Source organism: Caretta caretta, chromosome 2 (genome assembly GCF_965140235.1).
Source record: "Caretta caretta isolate rCarCar2 chromosome 2, rCarCar1.hap1, whole genome shotgun sequence".
In the NCBI taxonomy this organism is placed as follows: domain Eukaryota; kingdom Metazoa; phylum Chordata; order Testudines; family Cheloniidae; genus Caretta; species Caretta caretta.
In genome coordinates this window covers 206,938,856-206,953,561 of record NC_134207.1, presented here as the reverse complement: position 1 = coordinate 206,953,561, position 14,706 = coordinate 206,938,856, and the positions used below count along the sequence as shown (strand labels likewise).

The 14,706-nt window shown below is 39.6% G+C and overlaps 1 protein-coding gene across 4 annotated transcripts in view; it reads left to right on the top strand.

Annotated features, from left to right (window-relative positions):
• TAX1BP1 (Tax1 binding protein 1) overlaps window positions 1–14,706 on the top strand; it is a 95,002-nt gene that overhangs the window by 60,148 nt on the left and 20,148 nt on the right. For 3 of the 4 annotated variants that reach the window (XM_048838461.2, XM_048838459.2, XM_048838457.2), the window contains 6 exons: window positions 3,527–3,754; window positions 5,061–5,207; window positions 6,417–6,510; window positions 7,545–7,663; window positions 8,666–8,791; window positions 9,409–9,480. In XM_048838461.2, coding sequence (XP_048694418.1) covers window positions 3,527–3,754; window positions 5,061–5,207; window positions 6,417–6,510; window positions 7,545–7,663; window positions 8,666–8,791; window positions 9,409–9,480 — 786 coding nt within the window. The remainder of the gene's footprint in view (window positions 1–3,526; window positions 3,755–5,060; window positions 5,208–6,416; window positions 6,511–7,544; window positions 7,664–8,665; window positions 8,792–9,408; window positions 9,481–14,706) is intronic. The other variant, XM_048838460.2, reaches the window with a different exon arrangement.

Genomic DNA, 14,706 nt, shown 5'->3' with positions numbered 1-14,706 from the left:
GTCTATTCCTAGTCCCCTGGAAAAGATAGTTACCATTCCCCAGGTGATACTGACCTCGCTGCGATGGTGGACCGACTGCAGGACAGTCCTGGAGGGGGTTCTGTTCGATAACCCCCCTCACTCCATTGAATTGGTGTCGGACGCCTTGGACCATGACTGGGGCTTGCACCTCCTGACACAGGGGATTTGGTCCCTGGAGGAGGCAAAGTTGCACATAAACCTCAGAGTTCAGAGCAGTCTGGCTGGCATGTGGCATGTTCCTGCCCCACCTGTTGGGCAAGGTGGTGTGAGTCCTGACAACAACACAGCCTCAAGGTTCTATATCAACAGGCAAGGGAGAACGCACTTGTTGGCTCTCTGTCAAGAGGCACCATCTATGGGAGTTTTGCATCAGCCACAAATCCACCTGGAAGCTTGTCATTGTAGACCTGAATTTGATGGGTGGGTTAGTTATGGCTCGCCACTGATCGCTTCCGACCAGAAGATTTATAGGTTCTTATCTAATTCAGACTACAGGGTTCGAGAACTCAGAGTTCTATATCGGGAGAAGACTCTTTGGGTGCTTGGCAAGAACACGTACACCGAGGACAAGACCAAATTGTTAAAAACTTTATTGAGATTAACAAAAGAATAATAAATGCTATGAAACTTATAACTGCAAAACAGTAAAAGAATTCCAAAACTCCTGGTGGTAACATTTATATTACAAGTACCTTAACCTAACATACTCACACCCTTCCTTGAGGACCCAGTAATAGGAGTTGAAGGACCAGTCTCGTTCCTGGCATGTCCGATAACACGATGGTGCTGGCTTCCCCAAAAGTTAGGAATGTTGAGTAGTTATACTATACTGCACAAGCTGAGTTGAGAGCATGATAGAAGATAGTCTATAGAATATAGGAGAACAAAGGAAAAAGAGAGCTACTGGAAAAAGCACTTAAAGAAAAGCTTCAGGAGCTAGAAGAGCCTCCTGACTCTTTCTTTCTTACAAGGTATTTTATAGGATCCTGACACTATGTGATTCAGGCCCAACCTACTATATCCAAATCTTATTTCCATACCCTAAGAAATTTATGGCTACCCTTCTCCTATAGGTTAGTGGATTATGACACTTACTTTCTGTATAAAGGATTATCTTGCTCCAAAACTGCCAACCTACGTTCTCTTGGTGACCTCCAAGTTATGGTGTACCCTGCAGTTACCAACCGGTTGTAGATGCCAGATAAACCTGTTCAGTGATGTGGATAGTTCCTCCCTTTGTTTCCCCAAAGCTCAGGGACCATTCTTATTTGTGCCAAAGGTTACCAGCTTTTATGCTGACGTATTCTTAACTGATTATACTTTTTGCTATATAGCAGATATTACAGGCCGGTAGGCTTCTTGCATTTCAGCAAAACTTATTAGGAAACACATACCTGAACACATCCTAAATTCAAAGGAATTAATACTGATAAAATATAAGAATGAAATGGATTAATTCAGAAAGAGAAACCTATTATTTGATACGGCTGGCTGGATTAGTAGGATATAGTAACTAGCAAAATAATCCAGTGGGCTACATCATCTTTCCGGCTTCAAGAATACGCTGGGGGACCAGCTCAGTAGGGACTTCTCCTCTCACCATGAGTGATCGCTCCATCCAGAGGTAGCCTGCATGATCTTCCAAAGGTGGGGAACTCCCCAAGTGAACCTGTTCACTACCAGACAGAACAGGAAGTGCCACCAGTTTTGTTCTCAGCAAGGTCTGAGCAAGGCTTCCTCTCTGATGCCTTCCTCCTGTCATGGTCAGGGAGCCTGATGTACGCATTCCCTCCGATTCTACTCGTCAGCAGGGTCTGGGCAAAGATCAAGAGAGACAATGCGGAGGTTGTTATGATCGCCCTGGTGTGGCCTCGCCAGCCCTGGTTTGGCACGCTCATGAACCTGACAGCAGCCCCTCCCTGGCCCCTGCCCAACCAATCGGACCTGCGGCTCTTACATCCCACCCTCTGTTCCTTCCAGGTCTTGGTGTGGATGCTGCGTGGCTGAACCCAGAGGAGCAGACCTGTTCAGAAGAGGTTCAACAGGTCCTCCTGAGGAGCAGAAAGCCCTCAACTAGACTGACTTACCTGGCCAAGTGGGCAAGGTTTTCCCACTGGGGTCGTCTGAACATGGCATCTCTCCCTCGCATTCTTCCATACAGGCTGTCCTGGACTATGGCACATTCTTTCATTAGAGGGCATCTCGTGGCCATCTCCGCTTTTTACCTGCCGATCTAAGGACAGACTGTGTTCTCCTATGACATGACAGTCAGATTCTTCAGAGGACTCGAGAGATTTTTCCTGCAGGTATGGGCTCCTGTCCTGCAGTGGGATCTTAACTTGGTCCTGTCTAGGCTCACTGGCCTACCCTTTGAGCCACTTGGTTCCTGCTCTCTTTCCCACAGGTCGCATTCCTGGTGGCGGTGACGTCAGCAAGACGGGTCTCCGAAATTAAAGCCTTGACCTCAGAACCGCCATACACGGTCTTCTACAAAGACAAGGTTCAGCTGCGGCCCCATTTGGCCTTCCTGCCAAGGGTAATATCCACCTTCCATATGAACCGGGACATCTTCCTCCCCATATTCTGTCCCAAATCACACAAGTCCAGTGAAGAGAGGCATCTTCACGCGCTGGATATCCAAAGGTTTTACTTAAAACGTACCAAGCCTTTCTGTAAATCAACTCCTCTCCTCATCGCTACAGTCGATAGGATGAAGGGCCTTCTGGTGTCCACGCAGAGGATTTCGAATTGGATTACCTCATGTATAAATACATGTTACAAACTAGCGGAGGTTCCGTCACCGCCAATTGTCAGACCCCACTTGACTAGAGCTCAGGTGTCTTCAGCCGCCTTCTTGGCGCACATCCCTATCCTGGAGATCTGTAGAGCCGCAACATAGTCCTCTGTCCACATGTTCACGACTCATTATGCCATCACTCGGAGGCCATGGACGACGCTGGGTTCGGCAGAGTTGTGTTGCAATCGACATGTCGGTGAACTCCTACCCACCTCCGTTGGTACTGCTTTGGAGTCACCTAATATGGAATGGACATGAGCAAGCACTCGAAGAAAAGACAGTTACCTTTTCCATAACTGGTGTTCTTTGAGACATGTTGCTCATGTCCATTCCACAACCCGCCCTCCTTCTCCACTACTCTGCGTTTCCCACAAAAAGGAACTGAGGATGGGGGAGCCAGCGGCCCTGATACCGCATCATGTGGGTGCCAGAGCCAGTCCTCTACGGATACTGCTGAGGGAAAAACTTCCAGCACCGGTACATGTGGCGAGTGCACACACCTGATATGGAATGGACATGAGCAACACATCTCGAAGAACACTAGTTACGGAAAAGTAACTGTCTCTTACTTATTATGCTTCATAATGTCTTTGCTAGAGCCAGGGAATTTTGCTTTTTATTTGAAATGTTCAGATCTCATAACCATAACCATGCCAACGGAAAGCATTATATTCAAACATCAAGTTTGTTTGTTTTTTTTTCTTTCAGGAGGATGCAGGTATTTTAAAGGAACAACTTCGGAAAGCTGAAGATCATATTCAAGCTAGCAAGCAGGAAGCTGTCTTAATGTCAAAAGAGCTGAGTGATACAGTAAATGTGCGAGATAAGACAATGGCAGATCTTCATAATGCTCGATTGGAAAATGAGAAGTTGAAGAAGCAGCTTGCTGATGCTGTAGCTGAGCTTAAAAAAGTCACTCTTGTGAGAAATGAACAGGTAAAATGTTACTCTTTTTTTGTTCATGATCACAAAACCTGATGATGTGAGCTTGTTTAGTTACAGGAGTTTTCAGTTTTGATAAAATCATGAAAACAAAACTTGTTTCTGGATAATTAATAAAACCTCTATCTCACCATTGATGATATTACTTGTAATTTAAAGCATGTAAATTGACTAGATGGGCTGGTTAGAAAGAACATTCTTTAGTAGTTTTTATGGGAATATTTAAAATAGTTTTTCAGACATTCTTACAGACTAATACAGCAATATATCTGGATTATTTTAAATTGTCTCTTTTTAACTCTTCTGAATGTCTGTGGGTCAGGTTGTTCTAAAATCAGTGCAAATGAGATAAGAACTACTGGATGGGATTCTTCTCTTGCTAAATTTTCTCTCCTCATTAGAAGAAAACTACATCCTTTTCTCAAATGGTTCAGAATTTGTGGATCAAAGTGGATTCTTTGCTTTATTTTTTAATAAGTAGTAATACATTAATATATTTAAAACCATCATGAATGGGTATATTATCCATTAGAGGTTGTTTAATCCAAAGCCCATTGAAGTCAAATGGAAAGACTTGCATTGACTTCAGTTGGCTTGTGGCTATTACAGATAGGACTATTAAAATGGTGTGCCAGCCTGAAAATTAATGGAATGTGCATCTAGGCTTCCAAAATGTAGCAAAAGCAACTTACCTTATTCTCTCACTTTCAAATATCCCAGCATTCTTTATTATGAGGGTAGAGTTGAAAAGGTATTTATTACTTTACAACGTATCTTTGAAAAGGATTCTCAGAAAAATTGGCCAGATTATCTCTGGTCCATTAAACCATTCAGGCTGCAGAAAGGAGCCAAATCTGAACAGGTGAGAATTACCCCACTGGCTAACGCGGAGTTATTTGGTTCCTGCAACAATTATATATCTCCACTCCGCTTCTCCCACTGACATAGGGGGCAGATGGAACAGAGTTGTGCTCTGCCAATTCTTAGTTCCTTCAGAACCATAGTCAGTTGCCATAAATTAGAATAGTCCCTAGAATGCTCAAACTCATGTTGTGGTGGAGGCAGATCATCTCACAGACCCAGAGATGAATGCCCTCTCACTCCATCACCACTTTCTGCTCAAAGTGGCTCTTGTAGGACCTGTGTTCTTGCAACCAAGAAAAATAATTATCCCCCATCTCTCCCCAAAAAATCAAATCTTTCTCTTCATTACCACAGCTTGAAAACGGTTCTATAGTATTGATTTGAACAAAAGAGAATATATTTTCTGATTTTTTTTTGTTTTTTTTGTTTTTAAAAGGAAATTTCGAACACAGTAGAGCAGGAACTGCGCAGAGAGGTTGAGGATCTGAAGCTTCGTCTGCAGATGGCTGCTGACCATTATCGAGAAAAGTTCAAGGATTGCCAAAAGCTCCAAAAACAAGTGAATAAACTTGTAGACCAGACAGTAAGTAGCACTGGAGAATCTGTTAGCTCTTTGTGACTTTTCAGCGTTTGTTTAAAATTTGTTGTAGCAAAGAACAATACATTTAAATAAGAATCAGAACATTGTGTGAGGAGCGATCAATTAATATAATACTTTCTGTAGTAGAGCCAACTTATATCTGTGATGTTGTATATCCGCTGTCAAAACCAAACATAGTATCTGAGTGTTTGGTATATGTAGAAAGCTTGAGTTTGTGTGGTGTTATAAACTGGGTTATCTTCAAGGCATAGTATTCTTTTGCTGAGGCATCTTCTCAGCAACTGTGAAAGAGAGGAAACGGTGGCACTGCATTTTCATTCCTTCACTCATCTCCCCTGCAGAGAGGAAGGGAGAACTTGGGAGAGAGACTGTGTACAGAGATGGGTAAAGACTTTTCATGCAGCAACAGAACTGTGCATCTGCACCTCTTTTATGTGCGTGCTTGGTTGCTTATTTTATCTATATCGATCTATCGATATTGCAGAAGCTGCCTGATTCATATCTGCTATTTTCTGTATCATCCTGAAGGTCAATAGGGAATGAGTTATCAACCCATAATGTCTCTTGGTCCCCTGCCTTTGTCTTGGGTTGTAGTGTGTCGTTTGTATGGCATGTATATCTGACATCTGACTTCCAGCTCAAATGTTAGCTTAAAAAAAAAAAAAGGAACTATAGTATCCAAGATCTGTCTTTTATTAATCTGTATTCGTCCCAATTCATAACATAGATTCCAGTTTAAATTGGAATATTAAATTTAAATTTTTAAAGTTTAGCAGATACTCTGTGGAGATATCCATAATCTATTTTGTAAAATAACTTTTATAATTACTTTTTTGCAAGAAAATTATTACAAAAGATGGCATTATAAAAGCAATAAACTGATCATATTTCAGGGTCGGTGGCAAAGATGCAGTGGAGATAGTATAAAGTGTGTGTATTTGATTCTTGTCTCACATTGACACCACCAACTTTGAGTCCATTTCCAGTAGAAAATGTGAAGTCAGAGAAATATTAGTTTGCTTTTGTGTTTTTCTTTAAAGTTTAAACAAAAGCGGTGGATGGTGTACAGTTATCCACTTCTTCAAAAAGTAGTGAACTAAGTTAAATTTATAACATATTTGTATTCTCAGCAGTTCACGGTAATTCTTGATGTTTTCTTTGAATAAAGTACCAACATTTTTTTTTCATAAGAAAACTGCAGGGAACCAACAGAAAGTGACAGATGCCTCAAACATTGAGACAGCTACTGCAGTCATTACAGATAAAAAGTTGACCACATCTCCAGGTATCAACGACATAAACTTTTTTTAATGGTTTCTATTTGTTGACCTCAAATAGAATATTTATTTGTGAAGTACTCTATAAAAGTACTTTTGTATATGAATAGCTAGCTCTTGGTGTTTGGATAACCCAATGGAAACAGATTAGAAAAGTTTGACAGCCTGCTCCTGCAAATACTTGCACCCATAAGTATTCTCATTGGTTCTGCTCACATGAGTGAAATTTACATATGTAAGTGTTGGCAGGATTGAGCCCTGACTTGCTGTTTAATCAAGAGCAATTATTAAGATATACATCATGGTTTGTTTATTTTTGTTTAGCTAATAAACAGAATTTCATTAAAAAGAAATCTCAAAATGTATACAGTAACATAACATCTCTTCAGCTATGGCACAGTTACAGTTTAATATATTTTATTGCAGAATCAGTGCTGGTAAAGTGTTCAGTTATCTGCAGAAAAGGACAAATATGTATCCTAATAATTTATAGGCATTAATGGTTTGCTAGAAAATGCTTGACTAGGTTGTAATTTTCATGGACTATCAAGCTTCCCACAAATCTAGCCTTCTAAGCATAAAGAAAGGAACATGTAATATGTCATAATACATACTGGAGAGAAAGTAAAGAGTTGCAACTTTGTGACATTTAGAATATTAAGCATTTTTTCAGAAGGGTAAAATATATGTACCAATAATATTGTGCTCTGAGAATGGAGTTTATAAATGGTTTAATTTCTCAAAGGGATGTTCAACTCTCCAAACACTTTTTATGTGCTGTGGAATATTTTCTGTTCAGCATGGGTATCCAAACTTTGCCCAGTTGAGGGCCTCATTGACAAGAGCCTGATACAGCTGCCCTCATCTTAATATGCCTGAGGCCAGCAGAGATTGGGTCATGTCCCCGTTGCTTCCAAGATACATATTACTGTGTGACATTGGCAAAATTTGAACTGTTGTCCACCCTTCACTCATTCCTGTTGCCCTGTGTTTATTTAAAAAACAAAGAACAAATACTCATATTTTTTTTTAATATTTGCAGCTAGCCCCATTTCACCTGATGTAGTTTCAGAATTTGTGGTAAAGGAGCAAGCATATGAAATGAAGAAAGAAATTGCTGAGAAAACAGAGAAGTATAGGAAATGCAAGCAAATGTTATCAGTAAGTAAAGGGCTGCTTCAGATAGTTGAACAGAAAGTAGCTACAGGGAATAAATCTCAAAAAACGTTGAAATACTCTTTTCAGCTCCCAAGCTGTTTGTTCCCTGAATAGTCATTCATATAGCACAGATGTGATCATAATAGAAACTTTATCATAAGAAGGTAACTTTACAGTAGAATTTTAGGACCTTATTGTTTTGGTGCTATGGTATTCTTTGTTGCATGTTTGATTGTCTGCTATTTTTGGGTGGAAGTGGAATGTCAGTAATTTATAATGCAAGTATTGGGGTGAGAACAACCTGAAATGGTGGAATGGAAATATCTTCAAAGAGATCTTCTTTGGCAGCAACTATTTAAATAAAGTGCATTCACTTGTTTCCATTAAGCTTACCACCCTACATTTCTTGTTTTCACAAAAATATTATGCTAATATGTTTGTTTACCGTGTTATAACATGTGCAAGGCAATTGCATTCATTACTTCCTGTGGCGGGGGGACAGGGGGATCGTATTTGTGTTGGTTCATCATGACTTGTGTTGGTCATTTGAGTTACATGGGATGCTTTAAAGGAAACCTTTGCCTTTGGCCTTCTGGATGAAAAGTGCTCTGGGTGTTTGCAAAGCTCGCTGGAATGGGTTTTTTATTGACGTGGATGTGAGACATCTTACAGAGTGGCAGCATGTTTTGAAGAACAGGAGTAAAACTGTGTGTATACTGAAAAGATAGAACAGATAAGAGGAGAGAAGAATAGCAGCTTGTTGAAGGCTCAAGGAGGAAAAGTATATTGGACCTCATTGCTATAGTCCCCAGTACCCTTGTCCTCTTCAAAGCCTTACCACTTAAATAGGGGCCTGTAATCAATCCACAGGGAAAGCCACCTGGCAGTTATCTAATTTCTGGGAAGCACTGAGTGTTGCGTGGTCAGATAATAAAAAAAAAAAAAAATTCCTTAGATTTGTAAAATGTTAAGTGATTCATCATGACTTCTGTTATGCTACTTTAGGAAGAGAAGATGAAATGCAGTGTTTATGCTGATGAATTGGCCAAATTGGAGCTGAAATGGAAAGAACAAGTGAAAATCAGTGAGAGTGCAAAACTCCAGCTAGCAGCAATGGAGGACCAGTATAAAGTAAGTTTTACTGGCTACACATTGAATAGAAAGAGGAACAAAGTAGAGCGTTGTGGAATCACACCCAAATTTAATAAGAATTCTTTTCAAGAAAAAAATAAGTTGTTGTTTTTTTTAATCCCACCTACTGATGTTCATGTGGGATTTTTGAGTAGGAGTATGGGCAGACCTGAGAACAACACCATCAAAGTAGTTGGCCCTCATCCATGCAAATGCAAATCTGTTGGCAGGCTTCATCAGGATCAGTATGTACCTCCCATTGCTAATCTCCTCCCTGGGAGAGATGTATCCCTTACCACTATCCTCATCATCACTTCTGCCCTTTCCCATTGTTCCCTAGCCATGTGTTTGAAGAAGAGTCCTCCTAATGTCCCGCTGCTACTAGGCTAAATGACATCGAATAAACACAAAGTGCTGAAAAATGCACACAGTAAACAAACCGAAGAAAATAGAGCAATATTTTTTGCTAACTTCATTCAATTGTAAAGTTATAGTAGGTAATATTTTCAGACAGAAATGTGATTTTAAATTGCTGACTGTTGTGAGTTTACAGCATAATACATGGGGAAATGTTATACATTCTGTAATGTAAGTGAGGCAAACTTCTTTTCATGTAGGTTCAGCTGGCAGAAAAGGAGAGAGCAATAAAAGAACTGATATCACATTTGGAGGTCTTCACCAGTGAGAAGGTACTGTAACCATTAGATGTTATGTTTAGTGGGCTCTGGTACTTCATGGATTTCAAGGTCAGAAGGGACCATTCTATTCCTCTAGTCTGACCTTGTAATAACACAAACCATTGAATTTCCCCAAAATAATTCCTAGAGCATATCTTTTAGAAAAAAAATTCAGTCTTGATTTAAAAAATGTCAGTGGTGAAGTATCAATCATGACCTTTGGAAAATTATTTCAATGTTTAATCACCATCACTGTAAAAAAAATTTCCCTTATTTCCAGTCTGAATTTGTCTAACTTCAACTTCCAGCCTTTGGATCATGTTATACCTTTCTCCACTAGATTGCAGAGACCACTGTTAAATATTTTTTCCCCATCTAGATAATTATAGACTGGAATCAAGTCACCTCATAATCTTCTCTTGGTTAAACTAAGTAGATTATGCTGCTTGAATCTCTTTCTGTAAGGCAGTTTTTTTCAATCCTTTTATCATTCTCAAGGCTCTTCTCTAAACCCTCTCCAATTTATCAACAATCCTTGAATTGTGGGCATCAGAACTGGACATAGTGTTCCACCAGTGGTTGTACCAGTGCCAAATATAGAGCTAAAATAACCTCTCTAGTTTTACTCAAGATTCCTCTGGTTATGCATGCCAGGCTTGCATTAGCTCTTCCGGCCTCAGTGTCCTATTGGGAGCTCATATTCAGCTGATTATCTGCCACATCCCCTAAATCTTTTAGAACAACTGCTTCTGAGGATAGAGTCCCCGATTCTGAAGTATGGCCTGCATTCTTTTGATCTTAGATGTGTACATTTAGCTTTACTAAAACACGTTTGCTTGCATCCAGTTTACCAGGTGATCCAGATTGCTCTGAATGAGTCACCTGTCCTCTTCATTATTTACCACTTCCCTAATTTTTGTGTCATCTGCAGACTTTATCAGTAATGAGTTTTATTTTCAAAACGTTGACTAGCATAGGGCCAAGAACTGATTCCTGCGGCTCCCCTCTGGAAACAAACTTGATTACCTGTTTACAGTTACATTTTGAGATCTATCACTTAGGCCTGGGCTATACTTGGGGTGGGGGGGGTCAAAGTATCTTAGTCAAAGTATCTTAGTTCGACTTACCTGGCTGTCCTCACGGCGGCGAGTCGACCGCGGTGGCTCCCCTGTCGACTCTGCTTACTCCTCCTGCTGAGGTGGAGTACAGGCGTCGATTCAGGGATCGATTTATCACGTCTAGAAGAGATGTGATAAATCAATCCCCGATGGATCAATCACTACCCACCAATCCGGCAGGTAGTGAAGATGTACCCTTAGCCAGTTTTTAATGCATTTAGTGCCATGTTAATTTTATATTCTAGTTTTTTAATCAAAATGTTGTGCATTGCCAAGTGAAATGCCTTACAAAAGTCTGATGCATCAACACCATCACCTGTATCGACCACACTTGTCATCTCATCAAAAAAAGATATCAAGTTAGTTTGACAAGATGTATTTTCCATAAACCCATGCTGATTTGCATTAATTACATTACCCTCTTTTAATTCTTTATTAATTGAGTCTCAGATCAGCTGCTTTGTTATCTTGCCTGGAATGGATGGTAGGCTGATAGGCCTATAATTACCCAAGTCATCCTGTTTGGCACAACATTATCTTTCTTCCAAACTTCTGGAACCTTCTCAGTGCTCCAAGACTTGTTGAAAATTAACATTAATGGTCCAGCGAGTTCCTCAGCCAGCTCTTTCCAAACTCTTGGATGCAAGCTATCTGGACTTGCTGATTTAAAAAATGTGTGACTCTAGTAGCATCTGTCTAACATCTTCTAGAAATACTAGTGGAATGAAAGAGTGTCATCACAATGTGATGAGACTATATCATCTATTTTCTCCCCATATACTGAACAGAAATTTTTAATTAACATTTTTTTGCCTTTTCTGTATTATTACTGATAATTCTACTGTTTCTATCTACTAGTGGGCCAACACTAGTGTCAGAATTCTTTTTGTTCTTTACAATGTTAAAAACTGCCTATTGTCCTTAATTCTTCTGGCCATAGATTTCTCCTTGTGTCCCTTTGCTTCCCTTAATCAGTTTTCTACAATTCCTTCTGGTTTGTATTCATTACTGTCAGCTTCCCCTTTCTTTCATTTGCGCTTGCGCTCGCTCGCTCTCTATTTTTTTAATAGCTGCCTTCACTTCCTCTCTACACCAGATTGGGTTTTTTTCAGGAGCACAGTGTTCTTCCTCAGTTGTGGGATTGTAGCTTTTTGGGGATGTAGTAAGGTGTTCTTAAATGACTCCCAATTATTATTCAGATTTTTCTGATTGAATTCTTCTTCCAAGCTGTCGTTTTTAGCTAACATTTTTTTTTAATTTTGTGAAATTGGCCCTATTAAAGCACCAAGTGTATACACTAGTGTGGAATTTATTCTGTTTTCAAATTATAAATGTGATCAAGTCATGATAACTTGTACCTAAGCTACCATTAGTTTTTAGTAGGGCTGTCAATTAATGACATGTGTTTAGCGCAAAACAAATGAACCCTTTTTTTTTTTTTTTTAAACAAGCGTTAATTGCACACCTCTGGAGGTGGGACTTGGCCGCCAGGTAGGGAGAGAGGCAGGCACCTGCTGCGGTAGCAAGCAGGAGGCAGCCGGAGACAGTAGACTCTGTATTATCCAGACCAGAGGTGCACATTGCTGAAATGTCTCCTGACTCCTCGGAGCCAGTCTCGTGCCTACTCCCTCAGGGTTAATCTGTTTATTTGTTTTACATGAGGGGGAGGGGAAAGAACAATTGCCAGCAGCCATGAGGACGTGAAGCACGGAAAGGGTGCTTTGGAGCCATCACCACAGGAACACCCCTCTTCCCCCTGCCCCCGCCCAGGTGACTCTAGCAGTCTGCCCTCCTTGCCCCTGAACAATCGATCATGACCCTGTCCAGTAGTCTGTAAATAAGAAGTGGGCAGCATTATCTCCCGTAAATGTAGTGATTGGCTGAACAAGGAGTGGGACTGAGTGGACTTGTAGGCTCTGAAGCAATGGTGGGCACCGTGTGGGCTGGCAGGCCATGAAACAATTTGTTTACATTGCCATGGCCACCCGCGGTTCACTGTTCCTGGCCAACGTGAGCTGTGGCAAGTGGCGGCCAGCAGGTCCCTGCAGCCCACGCCGCTTCCCACAGCTCCCATTGGCCAGGAATGGTGAACCGTGGCCACTGGGAGCTGTGGGCGGCTATGCCTGCAATATAAACAAACTGTCTCATGGCCCCCCAGCAGATTACTCTGACGGGCACTATGCTAAAGTCTTACGTTGTTTTATTTTTGAGTGCAGTTATGTTTTTTAAAAAAAATTAAAAAATTCTACATTTGTAAGTTGCACATTTGTATATTTTCCTGAGGTGAATTGAAAAATACTATTTATCTTTTTTACAATGCAAATATTTGTCATAAAAAATAATATAAAGTGAGCACTCTGCACTTTGTATTCTGTGTTGTAATTGAAATCAATATATTTGAAAATGTAAAAACATCCACAATAAATGGTATTTATTTTATTATTGGTTAACAGTGCGATTAAAACTGCGATTAATCACAACTATTTTTTAATCTTGTGATTAATCACAATTTTTTAAATCGTTTGATAGCCCTAATTTTTAGTTCTGTGGTCAGTTCCTCTTTATTTGTTAGGACAAAGTCTAATAAAGAATTCACTGTGTTGGCTGCAACTCTTTTTGAGTTAGGAAACTGTCATCTATAATGTTTAGAAATTCCGGATTTTTTTAGTACTGGCAGCATGATACCTCCAGCATATGTCACTCAAATTGAAGTCTCCCATGACCACAGTTTTTTTTTCCTTATACATAGATGCATAAAGAGGTGGTCAGCCTATTGTCATTTGGTGGTCTGTAGCAGACACCAACTTCTACCCCATCTTGTGCTTTAACTGTTAGGACATTGAGCCATAAGCATGTAAGATAATTTTATTCCTGGTTATCAATGACTTGGAAACAGGTAGTGCCTCTTGACATAGAGTACCACTCCCTCTCCCCTTTTGCCCACTTGATCCTTCCTAAAATCAATGGTTATTATCTATTTAACGTTCCATCATGCGAATCATCCCACTAGGTTTCAGTAATAGCAACTAGATAAAATGTATGTTAATAAATGAACATTTCCAGTTCCTCTTGTTTGTTACTCAGGTTCCTAGTATTGGTGTATAGGCAATTCAATAATTTCTTTTCTGCTTATCCTTTGATTTCTTGGTTTTGTTCTCAACATCTCACTTTTGTGCTGAGAGTGCATATCTTCCCTCTTTTCGCTGTCTCCCTTTTTGTTATTAGTTTAACTGTCTCCTGACTACTCTAGCCAGCCTTGGTTAATTTGTTTTAGAGTACAGTGGGGAACAGTATATAAAGAACAACACTCATAAAACATGTAAAGGTAAATTTTAAAATGCAGTAAAAATGAATTAACTGATTTTTAAATAATAAAAAATAATTTAATGGTGAGATTTCTATAAATAACTTCCATATTTATCAAAAAATAAGAACCCCAAACCAAACCAAAAAATAGTGAAACATCAAAACATCTGACTTAATATTCGGAAATACTATGTTTAGAAATAAGTGTTTTGTGCTGTAGTAGAATTCTGGAACATTTAATCATATGCTGCATTTAATCTAGTGAAATTTGTAAGGCAGAATCTTTTTATATACCTGTTTGTTTAGCATTAACTGTCATCCATATAGTTATAACAGAATTCTTTCTTTTTTCCTTAGAAATTGTGATAAGTGGGTGTGTCAAATTCTAATGACATCTAAGAAGAACAGTGCATATTCATATATAATTTTATTATTTCCACTGTTTCATAAGGATTGTTTGTTATAACCAGACACACGCATTCACTACCATTGTTGATTATTCCCACAAGCAGCCAGTAAGAGAACAGATTGACAGGTTACAGTGTGACCTTGATAATGATCTCTTCAGAGTTGTAGTTTATCTAAAAGGACGTTTGTGTACCTTCTAATGACATTCCAGATTTTTAAATAAGTGTTTGAAAATGAACTGCCACTTTAAAAAGCTGGCTCTCTAATCAAATTCAGTGTCTGTATGATTAAAATTAAAGAAATCCATGCTGAAATATAAAAGATGATGTTCTAATGCGGAAAGTATATTCTGTGTTTTGCAGGGCGATTATTCATAGGTTGTCTTATCCTACTTCCCAATACATCT